Source organism: Athene noctua, chromosome 10 (assembly GCF_965140245.1).
Source record: "Athene noctua chromosome 10, bAthNoc1.hap1.1, whole genome shotgun sequence".
NCBI classification, from domain to species: Eukaryota; Metazoa; Chordata; class Aves; order Strigiformes; family Strigidae; genus Athene; species Athene noctua.
The window spans coordinates 3,922,540-3,940,177 of NC_134046.1; the positions used below are offsets into that span (position 1 = coordinate 3,922,540).

The window sequence follows — 17,638 nt, forward strand, 5'->3', positions numbered from 1 at the left end:
AATTTTTTTGTGTCACTGAAGACCAGATTACTAAGAAGTGGTCAAGGCCGGTTTACGCAGGTTATCTTCTGCAATAGCAGCTGGAATGTAAATAATCTTGCACGAAAATACCGGACTAGAAGTAGCTGACTGAAGTTGTATTTTTGAGGAGAAGGAATTGAAGACCTCACAGCTGTCGCGCAGGGAAGGAGTGGGGCCTGACTGCTTTCGTGAGCTGGGTTTACCACTCAGTTAAATCGATCAGCTGAGAGCATTTACAAGTTGCATTGTGAAGTGTGGGGTGTTTGGTGTGCCTGGGGGTGAAGCTCTGTTTTGAGGTGAGGAGGGGAACTCCCCATGTCTGTGGTAAGGGCTTGCCCAGGGCACGGCGGGTTGGGGTGCGCTATTAATGCCAACCTGCTGCTCCCCAGCAGTGGGAGGTTTCTCTTGACCAAAAGCTGGCTGGTTTCTGCTAAGGTCATTTGAAAGCAGAGACATCAAGCCCTGTGAATTACGGAGCTTTCTTGGCGGGGTGGCAGGCGCCGAGGTGATATCTCACATCATGAGAAACAGAAGTGGCAGGCAGGAGAGGGAAATGCTCTCTAGATGCAGCAAACCTCTGTGCTGTCACAGCATGGCTGGGGACCAGTGCTCGCATCTTTCCAGTGCCAAGCATAACGATGCTTCCTATTGTAATTTATTTTTTTGCTTTATGACAGGACAAAATTCATGGCAACATCAGTGAAGGTAGCTATAGCGTTGGCCTCAAGCTTTCATGATGGTTTTTCAAGGCAGGAAGAACTTGGATGCTGCAGAAGTGCTTTTGCCAAGGCTTGAGAGAAGGCAAACCTGCCTTGGCTTGCTGGAGACACAGCTCGCAATGGTGCCTGTGGATTTGTTACTACGCTTTGATTAAATCAGCCTGTGGTGTTAGTATCCAGAGGTGTTGACTAAGATAAGGGTTTTGTTGCACAAGCTGCTGATTTGAGTTGCTGCTTCTTGCTGCTTAAGGGGGAAAACCAACAGCAAAGCAGAAACAGGAGCAAGTCATAGATCCTTCCCTCTCCTCTTCTCCCTGCTCTCACTCTATAGTAACATGTAGCAGGAAGCAAAACTGGGAGATTTGAGAGTGAGAAGAAACCAGCAATGATGGATTATTGTTTGCAGTAGGGTTTGTGTCACATATTTGCTGAAAAATATTTGGGAGGCCAGAACCAAAGCAGGTTTAAACTGATGCCTGAGACGTACAGGACTATAAGGAGAGGGGTCAGGAGATGCAGGACGGCTGCAGTGGAGCTGCCTCCTGCCACTCTCTGGTGGCACATATGGATGTAACACGGTGTCAGGCACAGAACTACAATACAGAGTGGTGATGTACTTTTTGTTTGCCAGTTGGAAGTTCAGCTCAGTCTGATGCTCTGGGGTCTGTACCCTGTCTGCCACCATTCGTCTCTGCTACCTCCATTGCAGGGATTTCTTGATTCTTTGTTCCATCACGGCTAGGCTGGAATAATGTTCTCTGAGATCAAAGCCAATGCTGGTGGCGAGCCTTTAAACTGAGCTGTATCACTAGGCAGGGTATGGTCACTCTCAAGCCAGAGAGTTTTAAAAATATCTGCCTGGTATAGTTACCTCTGCCTTGATGCCAGAGAATGGCCTGGGTATGGTCCCTGTAATTCTTGTGATCCTGGGAAAATCAAATCAAACCCAAGCCTAGCCAGTGCCAGTATTGATTAATGCACCCTGCTGGCAGGCTTGATTGCTGAATTAATGTATGTGTCTGGTTCTTGTGAGGACTGTAGTCCTTTTGAACAGAGGCTGTGCTCCTTTTAATTAGACGGCCAGAGTGCTATCGTGTCAGAATATTTCAGAGTGTTCAGAAAATGTCAATATAAAGTCAGGAGATTTCTTGCTGTGCTAAAAAGCCTCTGAACTGAATATTCTTTTATTGCACTGACGTTCAGACAGTTGCCACAATGGTGTGGTTATAGGTTTTCAGTCACTGGTGTTATTTTCCTGATGTTGCATCTGTACCCTCAAAGAGTTAAATTGGGGTGATGGGGTAGGACGTCAGGAATGTGAATTCTAGACTATTCTTACCTGTTTGATTTTTAGGGAGAGAGTGTTTAGCCTTCTCCTTGTAGAGATGATCTCACTCTGGTGCTCTCCCAGCTTTCAATGGCTCCATCCAGCCCACACCAATTCCTGCCTCTGGGTTGACCTTAAAGCACACAGGAATGCTGCACATTGCTGGGGACTTGGCAAGTCAGTGATGGAGATATAGAAAAAAACGGGACCAGGGAGAAAATATGTGTGGGACACCAAGAAAGGGGCTGTAGGGATGCCTCTCATCTTCCACTGCCTGTGGCTTGAGGTGGGTGGAAATATCAAGCAGCTCTGAGAAGTGCTAACTGATGCTTCAGGATGGCAGAGCAGGGGGCTTTTCGTTCTGCTTTTGTTTTAAAAGAAACTGTCACATCAGAGAAAAGAGGAAAGGGCTACAGCAAGTGTTACACTGTGTTTGTGTGCAAGTGAAGGGATTTATCGTGCCCTTCCAACCTGCGGGCTGTCGCTAGCGTCTCTGCCTTGGCTGCTGAGCTCCGATGGCTCAGCACCTCTCAGACCTCTCCAGTGGCAGGCTGCAACCTCCTCTTACCTTTTGTGGTTCATCAGCAGCTCTCTGTGCAGCTCTTGGTGGCTCTTTGAGGCTTTTACAGGATTTAGGAGCTTTTTAGGTTTTATGAGGTCTGGGTTTCCGTCTATGTAGTCTGGCTGATTCAGGATATTCCCACTGTCTGGTTGCTCCCGCTGGATTTCAGTGTACATCGATGCTGGAAGGAAAGAGAAGTGTTTGCATGAGAAGTCTTACCCTGCTGTGTTGTGGGAACTTGCTGGAGCTCTCCTCCCCTGGGCAAGACAGAGGAGAAGAGATAGTGCCTGCCCAGCTGCTCGGCACCCGCGTCAGTGTCTGTCTGCACGTGCCTCCATGTGCTGGTGTGGGCTTTTTAGATGTGGTAAAAAATATTCACTTTGGTTTTTTGATAAGCCACATATCAATTAGATGACTTAAATTACTTGTCAGCCGCTTGCTTCCGTGGCTGCAGCCTTTAGTGGCAAGGATTAATTAATGCAAGATAGGTCTAACTAAAACTGGAAACACCCATGAGTGTGGATGATGCTGAGCTGCTGCCTTGGTCATCCTGGCTGAGGCTGTCAGTCTCTTAGCACAGAGGGATGCTGTGGGATTTGAAGGGCCTGAGGAAGTGCTGCTGTATCTGAAACCTCTTGTCAAGGAAAGATTTTACTGATATCCTGCAGGCCTAATAATCAGGATCGAGCCCAATGCCAAGAAAAGCATCATTCGCCCACTATGTAATTGTACTGTAATAATTTGTATGTTCTGGATGTAAGAACAAGAACCCACTGTTTTGGAAGCGATGGCAGCTTGGATTTCAGGCAAACCACAGGGCACATTCACTGTTGGTATTTTCCAAGTGCTCTACATTTCTTCTTTACAAAAAAAACCCTACACAAAGTGAGTGCAAAGCACAAGCTATAAGACAAACTGCGTGCGGTGGGCTGTGTCTTTAAATGCAGAGCACAGTGGGGCTGCCTACAATTATTCAGTGTACGGTCTAATCAGGGACTCAGAAAGAGCAATTTATTCCTGGCTATTCATTTGAACAATTTGGAAGGTTACCAGTAAGAATAAAATGTCCCAGGAAAAGGGTGTAGGCAGCTCCATGTCTGTAAGTGTCTCGTTATTACAGTATTTTTGGGGGCCTAGTGTGAAGCTATACGGGTTGGTAGAGCAGCAAGGAAAACAGTTGTTCAGTAACGTTGCCTCTCTCTCTTATTGCAATCTCATGTATAAAAGGAATAAAATCCTTTTAAAAGAGAAATCAATAAAAAAAGGCAAGAGAAAGCAGGCTGGGTCATTCTTTCTTAGTCGGTAAGTACTTATCAAATGTGAAGTGGATTGCAATCAAACAGGATTGTGTAAGGAATAATACTGCTGAAGAAATGATTCAATATCAAACAACTTCTCATTGAATGTTAATGTGGCTGGTGCCCTACTGCTTTGGGAACAAAGAGAAACAAATCAGAGCCCATTACAGGAGTGTAATTGGGGTGAATAGTTTGGTCCGTATTTAAAGGGCGCTTGGAAGCTGAAACTGGTGATTTCTTGTATGAAATTATTTTCCTCTAGGATCATACATCACTGCTGGCAGAGGGAAGGTGGTGTGGTTTGATGTTTGATGGCAAGTGTCAGGCTGACTCAAACCCCTGTGGGGCCAACCCCCCAGGCTGAAACTGGGGGCTCAGCGTTGCCTTCCAGCGACTGAAGGTCAAGGGTTAAGGCAGCACAATTTATAGCTAATTTTTGTAAGGTGAAAGCCAGCTTTTGAACAATGAGAAAACGTTTTGACTGGGGTAAAATTACTTTGGGGTTTTGTTTTTTTTTTTTTCCCTTCTTCCTCTCTTCTTTGGTCTTTTTTTTTTTTTTTTTTTTTTTTTTTTTTTTTTTTTCCCACAGGAGAAGAGACAGACAAAAGACAAGGAAGGAAGGTACAAAAGCAAAGGTTTGTTTTGGCATGAATGAAATGGATGAGCTCTCATTTCAAATGGCAAAGCAATGTCTTCATTCTTCAAACAAAAAAGTCTCTCCGTGCTGTAACTTTAATAAAATGCCAGGTGTTTTTAAAGGAAACACTGGTTTTGGGCAGCATTACTAACAGACTAGCCTCAGTGTCGTTCTGTTATCCTGTTGCCCTTTTCCCACTGTTCCTGTGCTGTCGTTTAGACCAGAGCTGCCTCCAGGGACAGAGATGCCCGTGCTTGCTTGTGTGCTGGGTATCAAATCCTGCCGCACAGCAGGAGAAGGGCTGGGGCTATCAATTTTGGATTTGTCCACCTTAAATCCATCTGTTGTGCTCCGTTGGGGGATAATGCAGCGGGCAGCGAGTGTGGAAGGATTACATGACCAACCAAGCCTGAAGGATCAGCCTGGATGCTGTAAAAGGCTGTAACTCCAGTGACTTTGGTATTTTTTTTGCTATTCAAGTAGCTCTCAGGCCCCGCTGCTAAGCTGTACTAGCTCTTGGGGCACTGGTGCAGCACCGTTACTTATAAAGTCCTGTTTTCCCCCTGCCTCCATGATGTGCAGGCTTTCTTTTGCACTTCAGGAGTGGGAATCCCTTCTTCCCTACCTCCAAGACCCAGATCCTGGGAGATTCGCTCAGGGCAGGCTGTCCCACATCCACACAGGGCTAACTCCCAGCAGCGTACAACGCTATTGCACGGCGTCATCCAGCCCTTCAGTTTGGTCTTGTGGTGTTTCCACCCCCCCCAGACACCCAGGATGATGAGGGAAGGGCCCCTCCCTGCCTTGGGGGACCCCCTGCTCATGCAGTATTTTGGGGGAGCACCGTGGCGAGCCTGACGGTTTTAACTTGGCTAATGTAGTTATTTCCAGACTGCAGCACTCTCACGTTGCATGGCTGCGGCTTACAAAGAAGCAGCAATTTATCAATTTATTTACTGAAGGCAGATGGGGAACTTTTCCCTGAAATTAGTAGAAATGAAGAAAATACCGGGAAGGAAGGAATGGGAGGAACTGAAACCAACTGGAAGCATTTCTGGCCAGGCGGCTCTCAATCAGCATGCAAAAGTCCTCACAATGAGTGCAGTTTGCCTGAACAATACTGTGAGGACACAGCAGGTAGCTCTGAGCTTGGTTTTCACTGTGCTAGCTGTGCCTAGGGGTGTGCAGACCTCGAGGGTTTGGCTTCCAGTGGGTGTCTGTGCTGCTGTCTGCCTGGGGGACAAAGTCAAAGCCCCAACCTTGTCCCTGACCAGGACTGCAAGGAGCCTTGAACCTCACTTACAAAAATAGCACTTGTAAACCTTCAGAAGACTTCAATCTGAATCAATTTAAGGAATGTCTTCATCTGCATTGAGCAGAAAAAAGAAAAATGAGAATATAAAAATATTGGTGAGCCTGGAACACATCTTGGGGTTACGCTGGGAGTAAGGACGGGGCATCCTTTCTCCTGCAGGTTGGCAGATAGGGACCCAGTGCAAAATGTTTCTTGTGGAGTAGATCTATCATCTTCAAGACCTAATGTAATTCATGTCCATGTAAGGGGAGACAGACTGCTATCAGGCTGCTTTTTGTCATTATTTATAGTGCTGGAGGTATAAATCAAGACAGGTCTCTGCAGTGGATTTACAGCAGGATGTCTGGTTTTGCATGATTCAGCCGTAGATCAATGAACAAGGCTCTGCTCTGGCACCTCCTTGGCCACCATCATAAATCAGCAGAAGGTGTTAGACATTTTTATATTGTTCTTGGCAAGATATAAACAAAAAAATACATGTGCATTTTAATACCCTCTGCTGTACTCAGAAAGACAGCATGACCTTTTAAATAGATCTGCTTTGGATTGTTGCTTGTAAAAAGTAGCTGTTTGCTTTGACATACTCAGTATTTTGCTTGCTTTTAAATATTTTCCCTTTCCTCGTTTCTAGAAGCCTGAGGCTTTCTAGGAAATGTACATTTTCAAGATACTTTTCTGTAAGTAAAAAGAAAGGCTGCCTGGATGAGGAGGTCGGGGCCACTGGCAGATCCTTGGACTTCATGCGTGGTATTATCTCCTCTCCCAACTGTAGCTGTGAAAAGGGCTCCCAGTCTTGATTAATCTTCTAGGAGACCTCACAGGGAATATTCAGCATCTTGGAGATGGCCCAGAGACCACCCCAGGGTGTGGGACTGGCTGGAGGAGAAAAATGACTTTTTAATATTTTGGTCTGTTCTGACCTAAAGCAAAGCCAAAATTCCTACTCAGACCACCTGGAAATGCTTATAAATCCCCCAATTCCTGGGTGACTTGTGATAAAATCCTCAGTCTGCAACCCTCGGGCAAATTGTTTCCACTTGTGATTACGCTTAGCCCCAGTCTTTTGGGGAAGAGGATATCAGGCAGTTTTGGCGCGATATTAAATGCATTTGAAAAACTGAATGCTGCAAATAATGCATTAAACTGGGGCGTAGAACACGGTGTGCCACTTGGGGTGCTGGGTGGCTTTTGTGCAGCCCAGAGGAAGAAGAGAGGTTTTATTCTGCTCCTGGAGAGGAGGAGGAGGACTGACTCATGCCCAGGGACAGGCATCAGAATGGGGGCTTGGCTGCGGCCGGAGCTGATCTACAATTCCCTTCGCTGCTGCTGCTTTTTTGGTTTCCTTCGGACAGAGGAGATGCCCTTCACAGAGTGTTTATTTAAGATTAAGCGACTTGTCTCTCCGCAGTGGGTTACCGTGTGAGCCCCTCTGCGTCGGGACCATGGGCCATGTGCTGCTCCCCGGGATGCTGCTGGCATCCTGCTGCACCGTCCTGTGGGGATGGAAATAATCCCCAGGAATGTTAAGGGGATTAATGGCCCTGGAAAGGACAGGTAACCTGAGGGGTCCAGCTCTGCTTATGGCTGGCTGCATGGCTCCAGCTGTTCTTCACAAAGGGAAAACCAAAAGAAACTAAAAAGAAAATTAATCCATAGCTTCTGGGTTTAGAAAGTTGTAGGGTGGAGATCTGGTCTCCTCCCCAGCACCTCTCAACTTGCACCTGTATGGGAGAACAGAGGGTGCGGCAGGACACCAGCTGGTTTTTGCAGGTTTTCATGTGAAATGCCTCCTCCTCTATGTCCTGCCCCTCTGTGACCCTCTTGCCCTTCCCCTGTGCATCTACAGCCATTTTCCATGCCACCTGCAAACCGAGTTTCTCTTCCTTCAGCACCGCAGGCAGCCCTGCTCTGCACATGCCCTGCCCCATGCACTGCTGCCCTCTTGCTTCTCAGCAGCCTTAACTTGCAAAGCTGTGGATGCTGTCTTCTACAGTACAGGTCAGTGTTACATTGAGTTGAAATCTATAAAGCAGACATAGTTTGGCGTCTTTTATTTCAGCTGTTTGTGTCATTTGAGAACTGATTTTCCAACTAGAGCATCTCAGAAGAGGTTGGTCAATAGGGACAGATGATGACCAAACTGCTCTTGTTAAAAATATCATATGGGGATCCCTTTCTGGGCAGAGAATGGGCCTCTGGGAAATGCCATCCACATAAAACCAGGCAGAAGGCATTACTATGGGAATGGGATCCAAGCTCAGATGGTATTGCTATTTGTAAATCTATGAAACCCTGTTACTTGGTAGAAAAGATGAGACTGGGCAAAAACCTCAGGTCAGCCCAGGTCAGAGACCTGGGTCTGGGTTTGTAAACAGACAAACAGACCCAAGGGACCCAAACAGACCCCCCTGGGTTTGTAAACAGACCCAAGGGACTGTTTCCTGAGTAGGAAAGATCACTAAAAACTGTGGCTACAGACAAGAACCTCTGGTTTTCTGGATGCCTGGGATTTATTCATGAATGTGTCTTATTTTAAAGAACCAGCAGATTAGCAAAGGGCTGCTGAAAGAAACTGGTCATACACATCCCACAAGTAAGGGGACTGCAAAACCAACACACTTCATATGGGTCAGCAGAGCCAGTTGAAAGCTATTTACACAAGGAACCTGAGCCAGGGAAATAACGTGAGTTTCTGACACATTTAACCACAGAACGTTCTGTTTTCTGGGCTATGGCTCCTGATGGCATCTGCTCCCCAGGAGCCCTCCCTTCCCCAGGCTGAGGGCACCATCCCTTACACCCTCCTCCTCGGGAGGGCTGCGAGGAGCGAGCCTGTCCTCACACTGCAGGGCTTTACACCTGCCTGTGCATGGAATCTTGAAACTACCCTCCGTTCCTTTTAAGCACTGGTACATGTACAGTTCTACCTGTTAATCAGAAGTTAACATTATTTTTTCATTTTAGAGCATGAACTTTCAGTCAATGCATTTCCAGTGTCTGAAGTGGAGCTGGAGTTTGGCTTCACCCATGAGAGTGCAGTGACAGAAAAGGTGATGCTCTATGGTAAGCTGTAAGTTTGTCTTTCACTTTGGATTCTTAAGTTGATGGCATTTGCTAATTTGCAGGATTTTCCTCACATTAATTAATTGTATTTTAGAAACATAGAACAGCTGGGGTTGGCATCATGGGGCAGGGAAACCATTGCATGCCAGTCTTCACGAGCCCCAAACCTCTGTGCAGTGAGAGCAGCTTTCAGGTGTGCAACTGGGTTGCGGAGGATCTGCTGCTGGGAGGACAAATGCTTTGACCTCAAAGCTGGGCACTTGCTTTTGAAAGTTGCTTTCTGCCATGGTTGGTAGGTTCAGGGCAGAACGGGGCACCCAGGTGCCAACTTTAGTGGGGTGATGTGGGTGCTGCCCTTTGGCTGGTGAGTCCCCGCAGCTGAGCCTGCAAAATGCACCTTAACACCCCGACTAATCCCTGTGTCACTGTCATTCCTTCACATTAGTTTAATGACTGCTGTGGCTTACTGCCCTGGTGATGGATGATGATGATGTTTTTAATAATGATGATGTTAATAATGATGATGATAATAGTAGTAGTAACAGTAATAATAACAACAACAACAATAATAATAATAATAATGCAAACCCAAGGCCTGGCAGATGCTAATTGTTACCCTCCCTGGATGAGACGGTACCAGTTCCCATCCTCACTGTGATTTTCCTCTCTGGTTCCTGCCATGCTGGCAGCTCTGGAGCACATTGAGGGACCTGGCATGCTCCCCCTTGCTTGTCACCAGGCGACCGTATCACCGATAAATGATACGCGTACTCTGGAAAGGAGGCAAGGAGCCTTTGTCTGCTTTTAATCTATAGTTTTAAATAATTAAGCAAGGCTAATTCTGGTATTTATAATGCAAAAAGTTGAACGTAACTCGATGTGACTGTCTCAGGGGAGCAGGTGTGGGTGCCCCAGGTCCCCTCACCTTTGCTCAGCCCTGATGCCCAGGAATAAACCCCGTGAGGTGGCGGGGTTGGAAAGGAAAGAAAAACCTCATGGAACTGTAAAACAGGGCAGGGGGACACGGCCCTGCAGCTTCCAGAACTGCTGCCAAATGTCACCCCCGTTCCAGCCTCTGCCTCTCTGCTGAGCACATGTTGGGGATGGGACTCCCCACCAGTACAGCCAGTGCTGCGCACCAGTATAGCCAGTGTTCCCCACCAGTACAGCCATTGCTCCCCACCAGTACAGGCAGTATTCTCCCACCAGTATAGTCTCCCCAGTCCAGCCAGTGCCCCCAGTGCTGCCCACCCTTGCCGAGTGCCGTGCCAGCACTGCAGCCTGTGGGGCTGGGGTCCCCCCTTTAACCTGCATAAGGGGGGGGCACAGAGCGGGCACTGGCTCAGCTCGGGCTGCTCACACCCCGCCAGCTGCCATCACCCCAAATGTAAAGGACCCCGAGTGTCACCACGGTCACCTGCTGGGCTCTGCACGCATGCACATGTATTTGGAAGAGAGAAATTCCGTCAGGTTTGGGGCTGGCTGAGCTGTGCAGAAGTTACTGGTCCCCTGTTTTGTGTTGGCTAACGCTGGAAATGCTTGTACAGTCAGGCAGCAGCAAGATCCCCTCTGCCTGCAGGCAGGCAGGGTTGGGTGTGCTGGTTAATCATTTCGTTTAATTACCTTGGACTGTGATAAGCAAAGATAACAAGGCTGGGATCCCACTCTGTTAGCAATCACCGAGGGACATCAGCCCCGTGCCTTGTGCAAGTGGCATGTGGAGCAGCTTGTTTAGTTTTGTTAAGCAGTGACAGATGCTTAGCAGCATTTCTCCATCACAAACTTACTTCTAATATCACATCAAATATTTGCTCTGTGCATTTGCCTGCCTATGATCGAGATGCCCATCAATCATTAATTGATGTTTTAAGGTAGATCAAAGGTATTTTGTTCAACACGGAGAAAATCCTCCCCTGTTGATTTGCAGGGATTGTATTTAGCAAGTGCCCCCTGCCCGACCCAATGCCTCTCCAAGAAGAAGGTTTGAATCGCAGTTGTGGGTTTGCTTGGAGAATTTCTTGTGGGATACAGGTCTGTTTGGAAAAGCAGAAGCAGAAGGGCAGCTTCTCAGCCAGCTACTGAAGTATTAAAGTAACATGATATCTCTAAGAAAATTCGAAACAGGGTCCAAAGTCACCTATGCATAAACCTGTATGCAGTGCAGACTGATCCCACCGGGGCTCAGCAGCCCGTCCCTGCAGGGGGGAGCTGGCAGAGAAGCGGGGACCCCCCCGGAGCAGCTCGGGGGGCCCTGGACTTACCTGATTTCCGCAGCGTGGCCCTGGGGAGCCCAGGGGGCAGGTGCTGCCCCGCACCCCACGACATGGGGCTTGTGGGGGCTGAGGCTGCCGCTTCTGCCCGGCTACGCTCGCGCCTGCGTGACTTTTGGCCAGGTCCGACGAAGCCGCCTGGCTCCTGCCAGGTCTGTCCGGCGGGAGCAGGGATGGGGCGTCACGTGGAGGTGGCTGCTGCACTGGTGCTCCCGACCCGCTGCTCTTGCCACCCCACAGGACCCCACTGAGATCTGGAGCTTGGCTAGTAGCAGCCGGTGGCCTTGCCCGCTCCTCAGTGCCAGTCCCAAAGGTCTCTCTGCTACCCTGAAAACTTGCTCTCTTTGCTGCTCCTTGCTGGATGATGTTTTCCCAGGACGGATGAGCAAGCTAATCGTATTTTCCCCCCTAAAGCAAACAGCTCCGTGTGTGCCCAGGCGCCCGAGCAGCCTGCTCAGCACCGCCGCTGCTGCCAGTGGAGAGGTCGTGTCCCTGCTCCACGGAGGACGATTTCTCCTCAGTGTGCCTCAGCCACGCTCCTGGAGAAATCAGATCGCCCCAGAGGAAGCCGCACGCCCACTCTCTTTAGCAACCACTGCAACAGCCAAGCCCGGCACCAGGGCAACCGCTCGAGTTATCGTGATTATTCCTTGGCGTGTTGCAACACCCCGTCATCTACCAACTGCTGCACGGTCCAGGGGGAGCAGCTGCTGCACCCCATGGGAGGGAGAAGCAGCCCCTGCATGGGAGCCACGGCAGCCTCATGGCATCAGGGCTGTGGGATGCTGCTACATGGCTGCGCCGGGTCTCATCTCGCTGAGATGCAGCCCCTGCCCGGATCGGGCCCCTCATCCCCCTCCTCACTGTGGCTGGAGGTGCTGTGTTGGCCATCCCTGAATTGCCATGGCCTGAGAAACCAGAAACTGCAAAGGTGGGAGAGGAAAAGGATTTAAACCATCCCAGCAACTCCTTCTGGCTCTTAGATGGGTGCTGCAGTCCAGCTCTGCCCAGGTCACCCCGTGCCAGCCTGCAGATGCCGAGTGTTTTGGTCCCAGAAGGTGGGCAGGGATGGGGTGAAACCACTTCCACCAAGAGGAAGGGTGTAGGGGAAGCTGGGGAGCACTGCTGTGGTGCCCAGCCTCAGTCACACGCCGTGGCACCCATGGGTGCACACACTATCCTGGCCTGACGCTCCCGGCCCCGTGAAGGTCTGGAGAAAGAGGCCAGGCTGCCATGGGCACGGGGGTGCTTAATCACTTATTTTCGCCACTCTGCATTTTTCTCCTCTCCACATCCCAGCTTTTTCTCCCACCCCAGTCGTGTTTTCCAGCCGAGGGCTCAGCGGTACCCCCAGCTCGCTCCCAAAGGCCTCCCGGGGCAGCGCCGGCTGCTGACACTCACCCGAGCCACCACTCCCAGGGTTCCTGCTTCCATTTGGACACTTGGACTGAAGGGAATATTCTTTCTGTAAGAAAGGACAAGAGAGAAATGGGAAAGGACTGTACAGGTATTTCCCTGTTACAGGAGATGCCGGTCATTTGCTATTAGAAACTTAGAGAGAATTATTTTTTTTTTTTAACCTCCTGACCAGGAGCTGTTAAATCGAATTGACATGAAGCATCAGAAGCAGGAGGTAGGAGGCAGGCTGGTCTGCATTCCCTTGTGCATGGTGTACACGTGCTGGTGTGAGCATGGCCAGCCTGACCCGACCAGCCGTGGGTTAGGCACGGACAGGATTTTGAAGATCCCACACAGCTTTTGCCCCTAGAGCAAGGCTGTGGTGGAGGAGAGGGCTAGGTTGTGCAGTTTGTCTGATCAAACTGCAACCTGCCTCACAGCCCACGTGTGCCCCAGGAGCTTTCCGTGCCTGTGCAGATTCCCCTCACATCGCCCATTGCCCCGTAACCTGGCTGCTCGTTGCACACTCCCCCAAAAAAGTTTGTCTCAATTTTGAACTGAAAAAAGAAATGGATGCACATCTGTATTACCCCCCTTGGGTTGCCTTTGAGTAGGCTAAAGCTCAACACCTGGTTTGGGGCTTTGGGTCAGTGAGTTTATTGGAGATGTGTCAAAGGGGGGAAAAAAGCATCAGTTTAAACCCTCTGAGTTCGTGCATAAGTGTGGTTATGGCTGTCAGATGCGGGACAGGAAAGGGGCTGTGATCCATCAACACCTGCTTTTGACTGAGTAAAACAATTTGGAACAAGGCAAGCTAAATTTTCTGGACGTATTTCTGTGTGATACAACCTAGTGCCTGGCCAGCTGCACATCTGGGCTCCTCTCTGCAGGGAACTGGGTTTGTGAGGTGCTTAGGACCTGCTGTCCTGAACCGAAAGGCTTTTCACAGCAAAGCTGTTTTTCTAGAAGCTCCTTGCACAAAAATTCTCTTTGCTATCTAAATTAGTAAGCAATCTCACCCTGTGCTCCTGAGTCTTTGGGATTAACAAAAAGCCTTTGTATTCCCCCTGTAGCTCCCTGAAGGTTGTGTGAAGGTGGCTGATTGCTGGGTGATATTTATCTGGAGTTGCTCCTGCAGACATGGGGTTGCGTCATTCCCCAGCTGCCCCTGTGTTTCTTCTGAAGTGGCTCCATGTCCCAGGAGAAGGTGACACGGGGAGCTCGCCCCAGCATTTCTCATCGTGGCTTCTGTGCCTTGCATGGTTCCATGTTGCTGTGAGTGCTGCCGGGGGTTTGTTTGGAGGTGTCACCCCCCGAGGAGCGAGGTCAGGGGAGCCCCAGTGCCAGGAGCTGGTAGAAGAGCTGAGCAGTTCTGGCACGGTTCTGGCACAGCTTTGGCACAGCCCTTCTTACATCTGTGGCCACAGAGGCCTCATTTCTTGGGAACTGGACTTTGCCCTGCTGAGAAAGTGATGCGTTCTTTTCATTCAACATGCACGTAAAGAGAAACTAACGCTGCGCACGCGGAGTGGCACGGATGGGTGGCTGCATGGTGGATTAATGAATGCTGTGACGAGGAGGATGGCTCTGGGGGAGCCCACAGCCGGCTCCTCATTACTGGGGCTGTACATTAGATGGACTTCTAGCTGCTGAGTTACTTTGCTAGTGATGTTGGCTGCTGGCTGTCATTTCTCTAACCAATTGCTGCGGCAACAGGAGCTTTCTCGTGCGGACACGTCTCCTGTGTATTAAAAAACCCCCAGACGTGTCAAGTGAGTACTCAACACAGATACTGGCTTTTCCATGGTTGTGCAATGCATCCAGCTGATGTGTGTGCAGTGACAGTGAGATAACAGTGCCGCCAAGATGGGCTTGCTGTCTGCCTGGCCACAGCGCTGAGGAGATGCAAGCTGCGAATTACAGAGCAGACAGCTCTGCCTGGCCTTGCCTGCCTGTATCTTTATTAAATCTCCACTCTCAGCACAGGCCTGGGAGTGCAGCATTGCCGCCAGTCGTGCCCAGGCTCCCCATCTGCAGACAAAATTCTGGCCCCGCTGAAGTCACCCGGGGCTGGGACTTGAAGGCAGACAGCTTTTCACCTCCTGCTGCAGGGAGGTCTTGGAGGCTGGTTAAACATTTCCTCCGCTGGGTTAATGCTAGACATTGGCTGAGGTGCTGCCTGCGATGAGCAGCCCAGACCTCTGCTCCATGTGCCCCTGACAGAAGTCACGCTGGTTGCACTGTGACCTTGGCAGTGGCAAAGCCAAGGGCAGGGGGAGTGTAGGCTGGTCAGAGCTCTGCCTGGTCCCCGATACCCCGTCACCTCTGTGGCACGGGGTGCCTGGAATTGCACTCCTGCTAATCTCCACTCGAGCCATTAGTGTGTTTGCAGAGCAGGACGGTTTCTCGCACCTCCCCAGCTCACAGCCGGGAGTTAATGATTGCCCGGGTGATAGAGAATTTTGTCTGCTCCCCATGGGAGAAGCAGGGGACTGGACTCTGTCCCCGACCCAGCTGGGCAGGGCGATGGCTACTACAGGAATCAGATGGCTTCATTTGTCACAGTGAAGGCTCACATGGGGAGGGTCTGTTACAGTAAATCGGCAGAAAATGCCTGCTATTTCCCCAAACCTCCTGTTTCCCTGTGAAAATCACTTCTGTGTGCAGTGCAAGTGCCTCTTGCCAGGGGTAAGAAGTAGTAATAGAATCTGGCATCGGATGGTAACCCTGTGCCCCTCTACGGGCGAGCAGGACAGATGCTGTGCCGGGGGGATGAAGGAGGAGCTGCCCCAAGCCCACCCAGTGCTTCCATCATCATCATCATCATCAACCAGCCTGCAGTGGCCCCGGCCAAGGAATTTCTCCAGTGAGAAAGGGAGGATCCTGGAGACACTGGGAGCAGGAACCTGCAGGCCGGCTCTTGCCTGGGATCCCCAGCCTGCTTGGACAATGTCAACGAGGACGCCCACCAATTTAGCTGGAATTAGCCTGGTTATTAAGTGGGGTTAAACACAACAAAGCAACATAAAATATAAATAGTAAGTAGTCTCACGTTGTACTTTTACTGTTCTATGTTACTCCCAAACATCCTGGGCATTATTATATCCCAGCATGACCCTTCCTGGCCCTGACTCTGATGCTCAGCGAAGGGCTCCTGCAGCACATATCTGGAGGCAGTTTTGCAGGTGTAGGCTGCTTTGAACCACCAGCTCTCAGCAGGCATCCTCCTCCGTGGCTCCCCTCTCGAGGAGTGCTGTGCTCCTACTGCAGCTCAAAGCCAGCCTCCCTGTATAAACCATTCATCAGGGTTACTCGTGCTACGCGTGGGTGCTCTAATATTTACTTGCAGCAAAACTGATAGCTGGTAATTTTGGACCGTGTTTGTTCTTTGATGAAAAGGATTAGGAAATGAGCCGTCAACGTGGTCAGAGCCTGAGCCACGCAAAGGGCGAGGAGGAGGATGGCTTCAGGCAGGTTCAGATCAATACAGGTGCCATTAAGGTGCAGTATCAGAGCCTCTGTATTGCACTACAGCCAAAGTCTGAGCTCATAAATTAGGCAAGAAATTGCTGTAATCAGATCATGGTGATAAAGAGGTATTAGTGGGCAAAATGCCACCCAGGCTGAGAACTGATGCGAATCTCCTGCAAACCTGGTTTTGGGAGGGAGGTACCATTAGCAGGGTTGGAAGTTGCCTAACCTCTTTGGGAGAAGATGGGCTCAGAGAAGGGTACTTTGTCCGTAAGGTGCTGTAGCAGCTGCTGACATCGGTGTTCAATGAATGAACACATCCATTGATTAAAATAGCCCTTAACCCATGGGCTTTGAACAAAGTTGTCATGACCTGGAACAAGGCATTGATGGTTGGCAGATCAAAGCCAGCATTTCTCCGAGTGATGAAGCCACAAAACCACGTGATTTAGAGGTTAGCCAAGTTGTATTCTACTACTGCTTTGAATTAGCCCCAAATACCCTCTTGCTGCTCCAGGTGTTCTGTATGAAGTACCTCTTACATGCTCCCGGATGCTGAGATACTGTCTAAGCCGTTGCCCAAATCTCCTGTGTTATTGCTGAATTCTGGTCTGTCTGTGCTCATTTACAGCAGCTGGGACTGATTCCAGAGACCTCAGTGAAATCACCCACTGGAAGAAACTTTTGAGGATTAGTAAGATTTTTTCCCATCTGTGATGTCAATGCATAAAAATCTGTCAGCTCGATTGTTTTGCTGCAAAGCCTTGCCATGTGAGGTGTTGAGGCTTATTTGATTCAGCAAGCTGGTGCACATGTTTGCCGAGATGATACCATTTTCTAGTTCAGGAGAAAACCAGAGCAAATCAGCAGCATGCCCCAATGCCTAATATTGCTTTTATTTGCCTGCTGGCCTTAGCCAGCGGATGGGCTGCAGTTTGGGTGAATTTCTAAAATTTCTTGAGGGCTAGCAGCATAACACCCACTCCCTCCAGAGCTGGCAGATGGGGCTCTGATGGAGGTCATGATGTAGCTGCTACCAGGCTGTTGTGAGAAACTTGAGTTCCTGTCTCTTGCAGGGGCAGAGCAATGCTGGGTTTGGGAGAGTTACTCCCACTCGGGGAGCTTGACCGTGCACATTCCTCTGCTCCCAGCTCATTATGGGACACTGTTATTTTGGCAGGTTTTGCAGTCGGGACTGGCAGGCACCCAGGAGTCGATGTCCGGGCACATCCCTGCGCTCCTGAGCCAGCAGCTATGAAATCTGCTGCCGTGGCCTGCCCTTGTCATGGGGAGGGGTCTCAGCAGGGTCCCTGAAGCACCATGAATCCAGGGCTTGCTCCAGCCCAGCGCCAGCCCCGTCGCTCCCTGTGCCGGGCTACCCGCTGCTCTGCCGCCCTTGCCCAGCCCTCCATACGCACCTGCCCGGGGGTGAGCAGGTTTTCCAAGCGAAGCTGTGAGCTTATATTACTCCTGGTCCCTGGCCACAACCATAGCTGATTTGACTATCATATTGCAAAGGACTCTAAGAAATATCAAGTTATTGGTGTAACGTTCCAT

The 17,638-nt window shown here is 49.8% G+C and overlaps 1 protein-coding gene across 2 annotated transcripts in view; it reads right to left on the reverse strand.

Annotated features, from left to right (window-relative positions):
• The window catches only part of FAM107A (family with sequence similarity 107 member A), a 31,196-nt gene that overhangs the window by 5,710 nt on the left and 7,848 nt on the right, over window positions 1-17,638 (reverse strand). Inside the window, exons 1-2 of one of the 2 annotated variants that reach the window (XM_074914544.1) lie at window positions 11,204-11,746; window positions 2,636-2,810 (exon numbers count right to left, since the gene is read on the reverse strand). In XM_074914544.1, the coding sequence (XP_074770645.1) occupies window positions 2,636-2,810; window positions 11,204-11,267 (239 nt within the window). In that variant the 5' untranslated portion in view covers window positions 11,268-11,746. Of the gene's footprint in view, window positions 1-2,635; window positions 2,811-11,203; window positions 11,747-12,613; window positions 12,678-17,638 lie in introns of those variants that run through there. The other variant, XM_074914543.1, reaches the window with a different exon arrangement.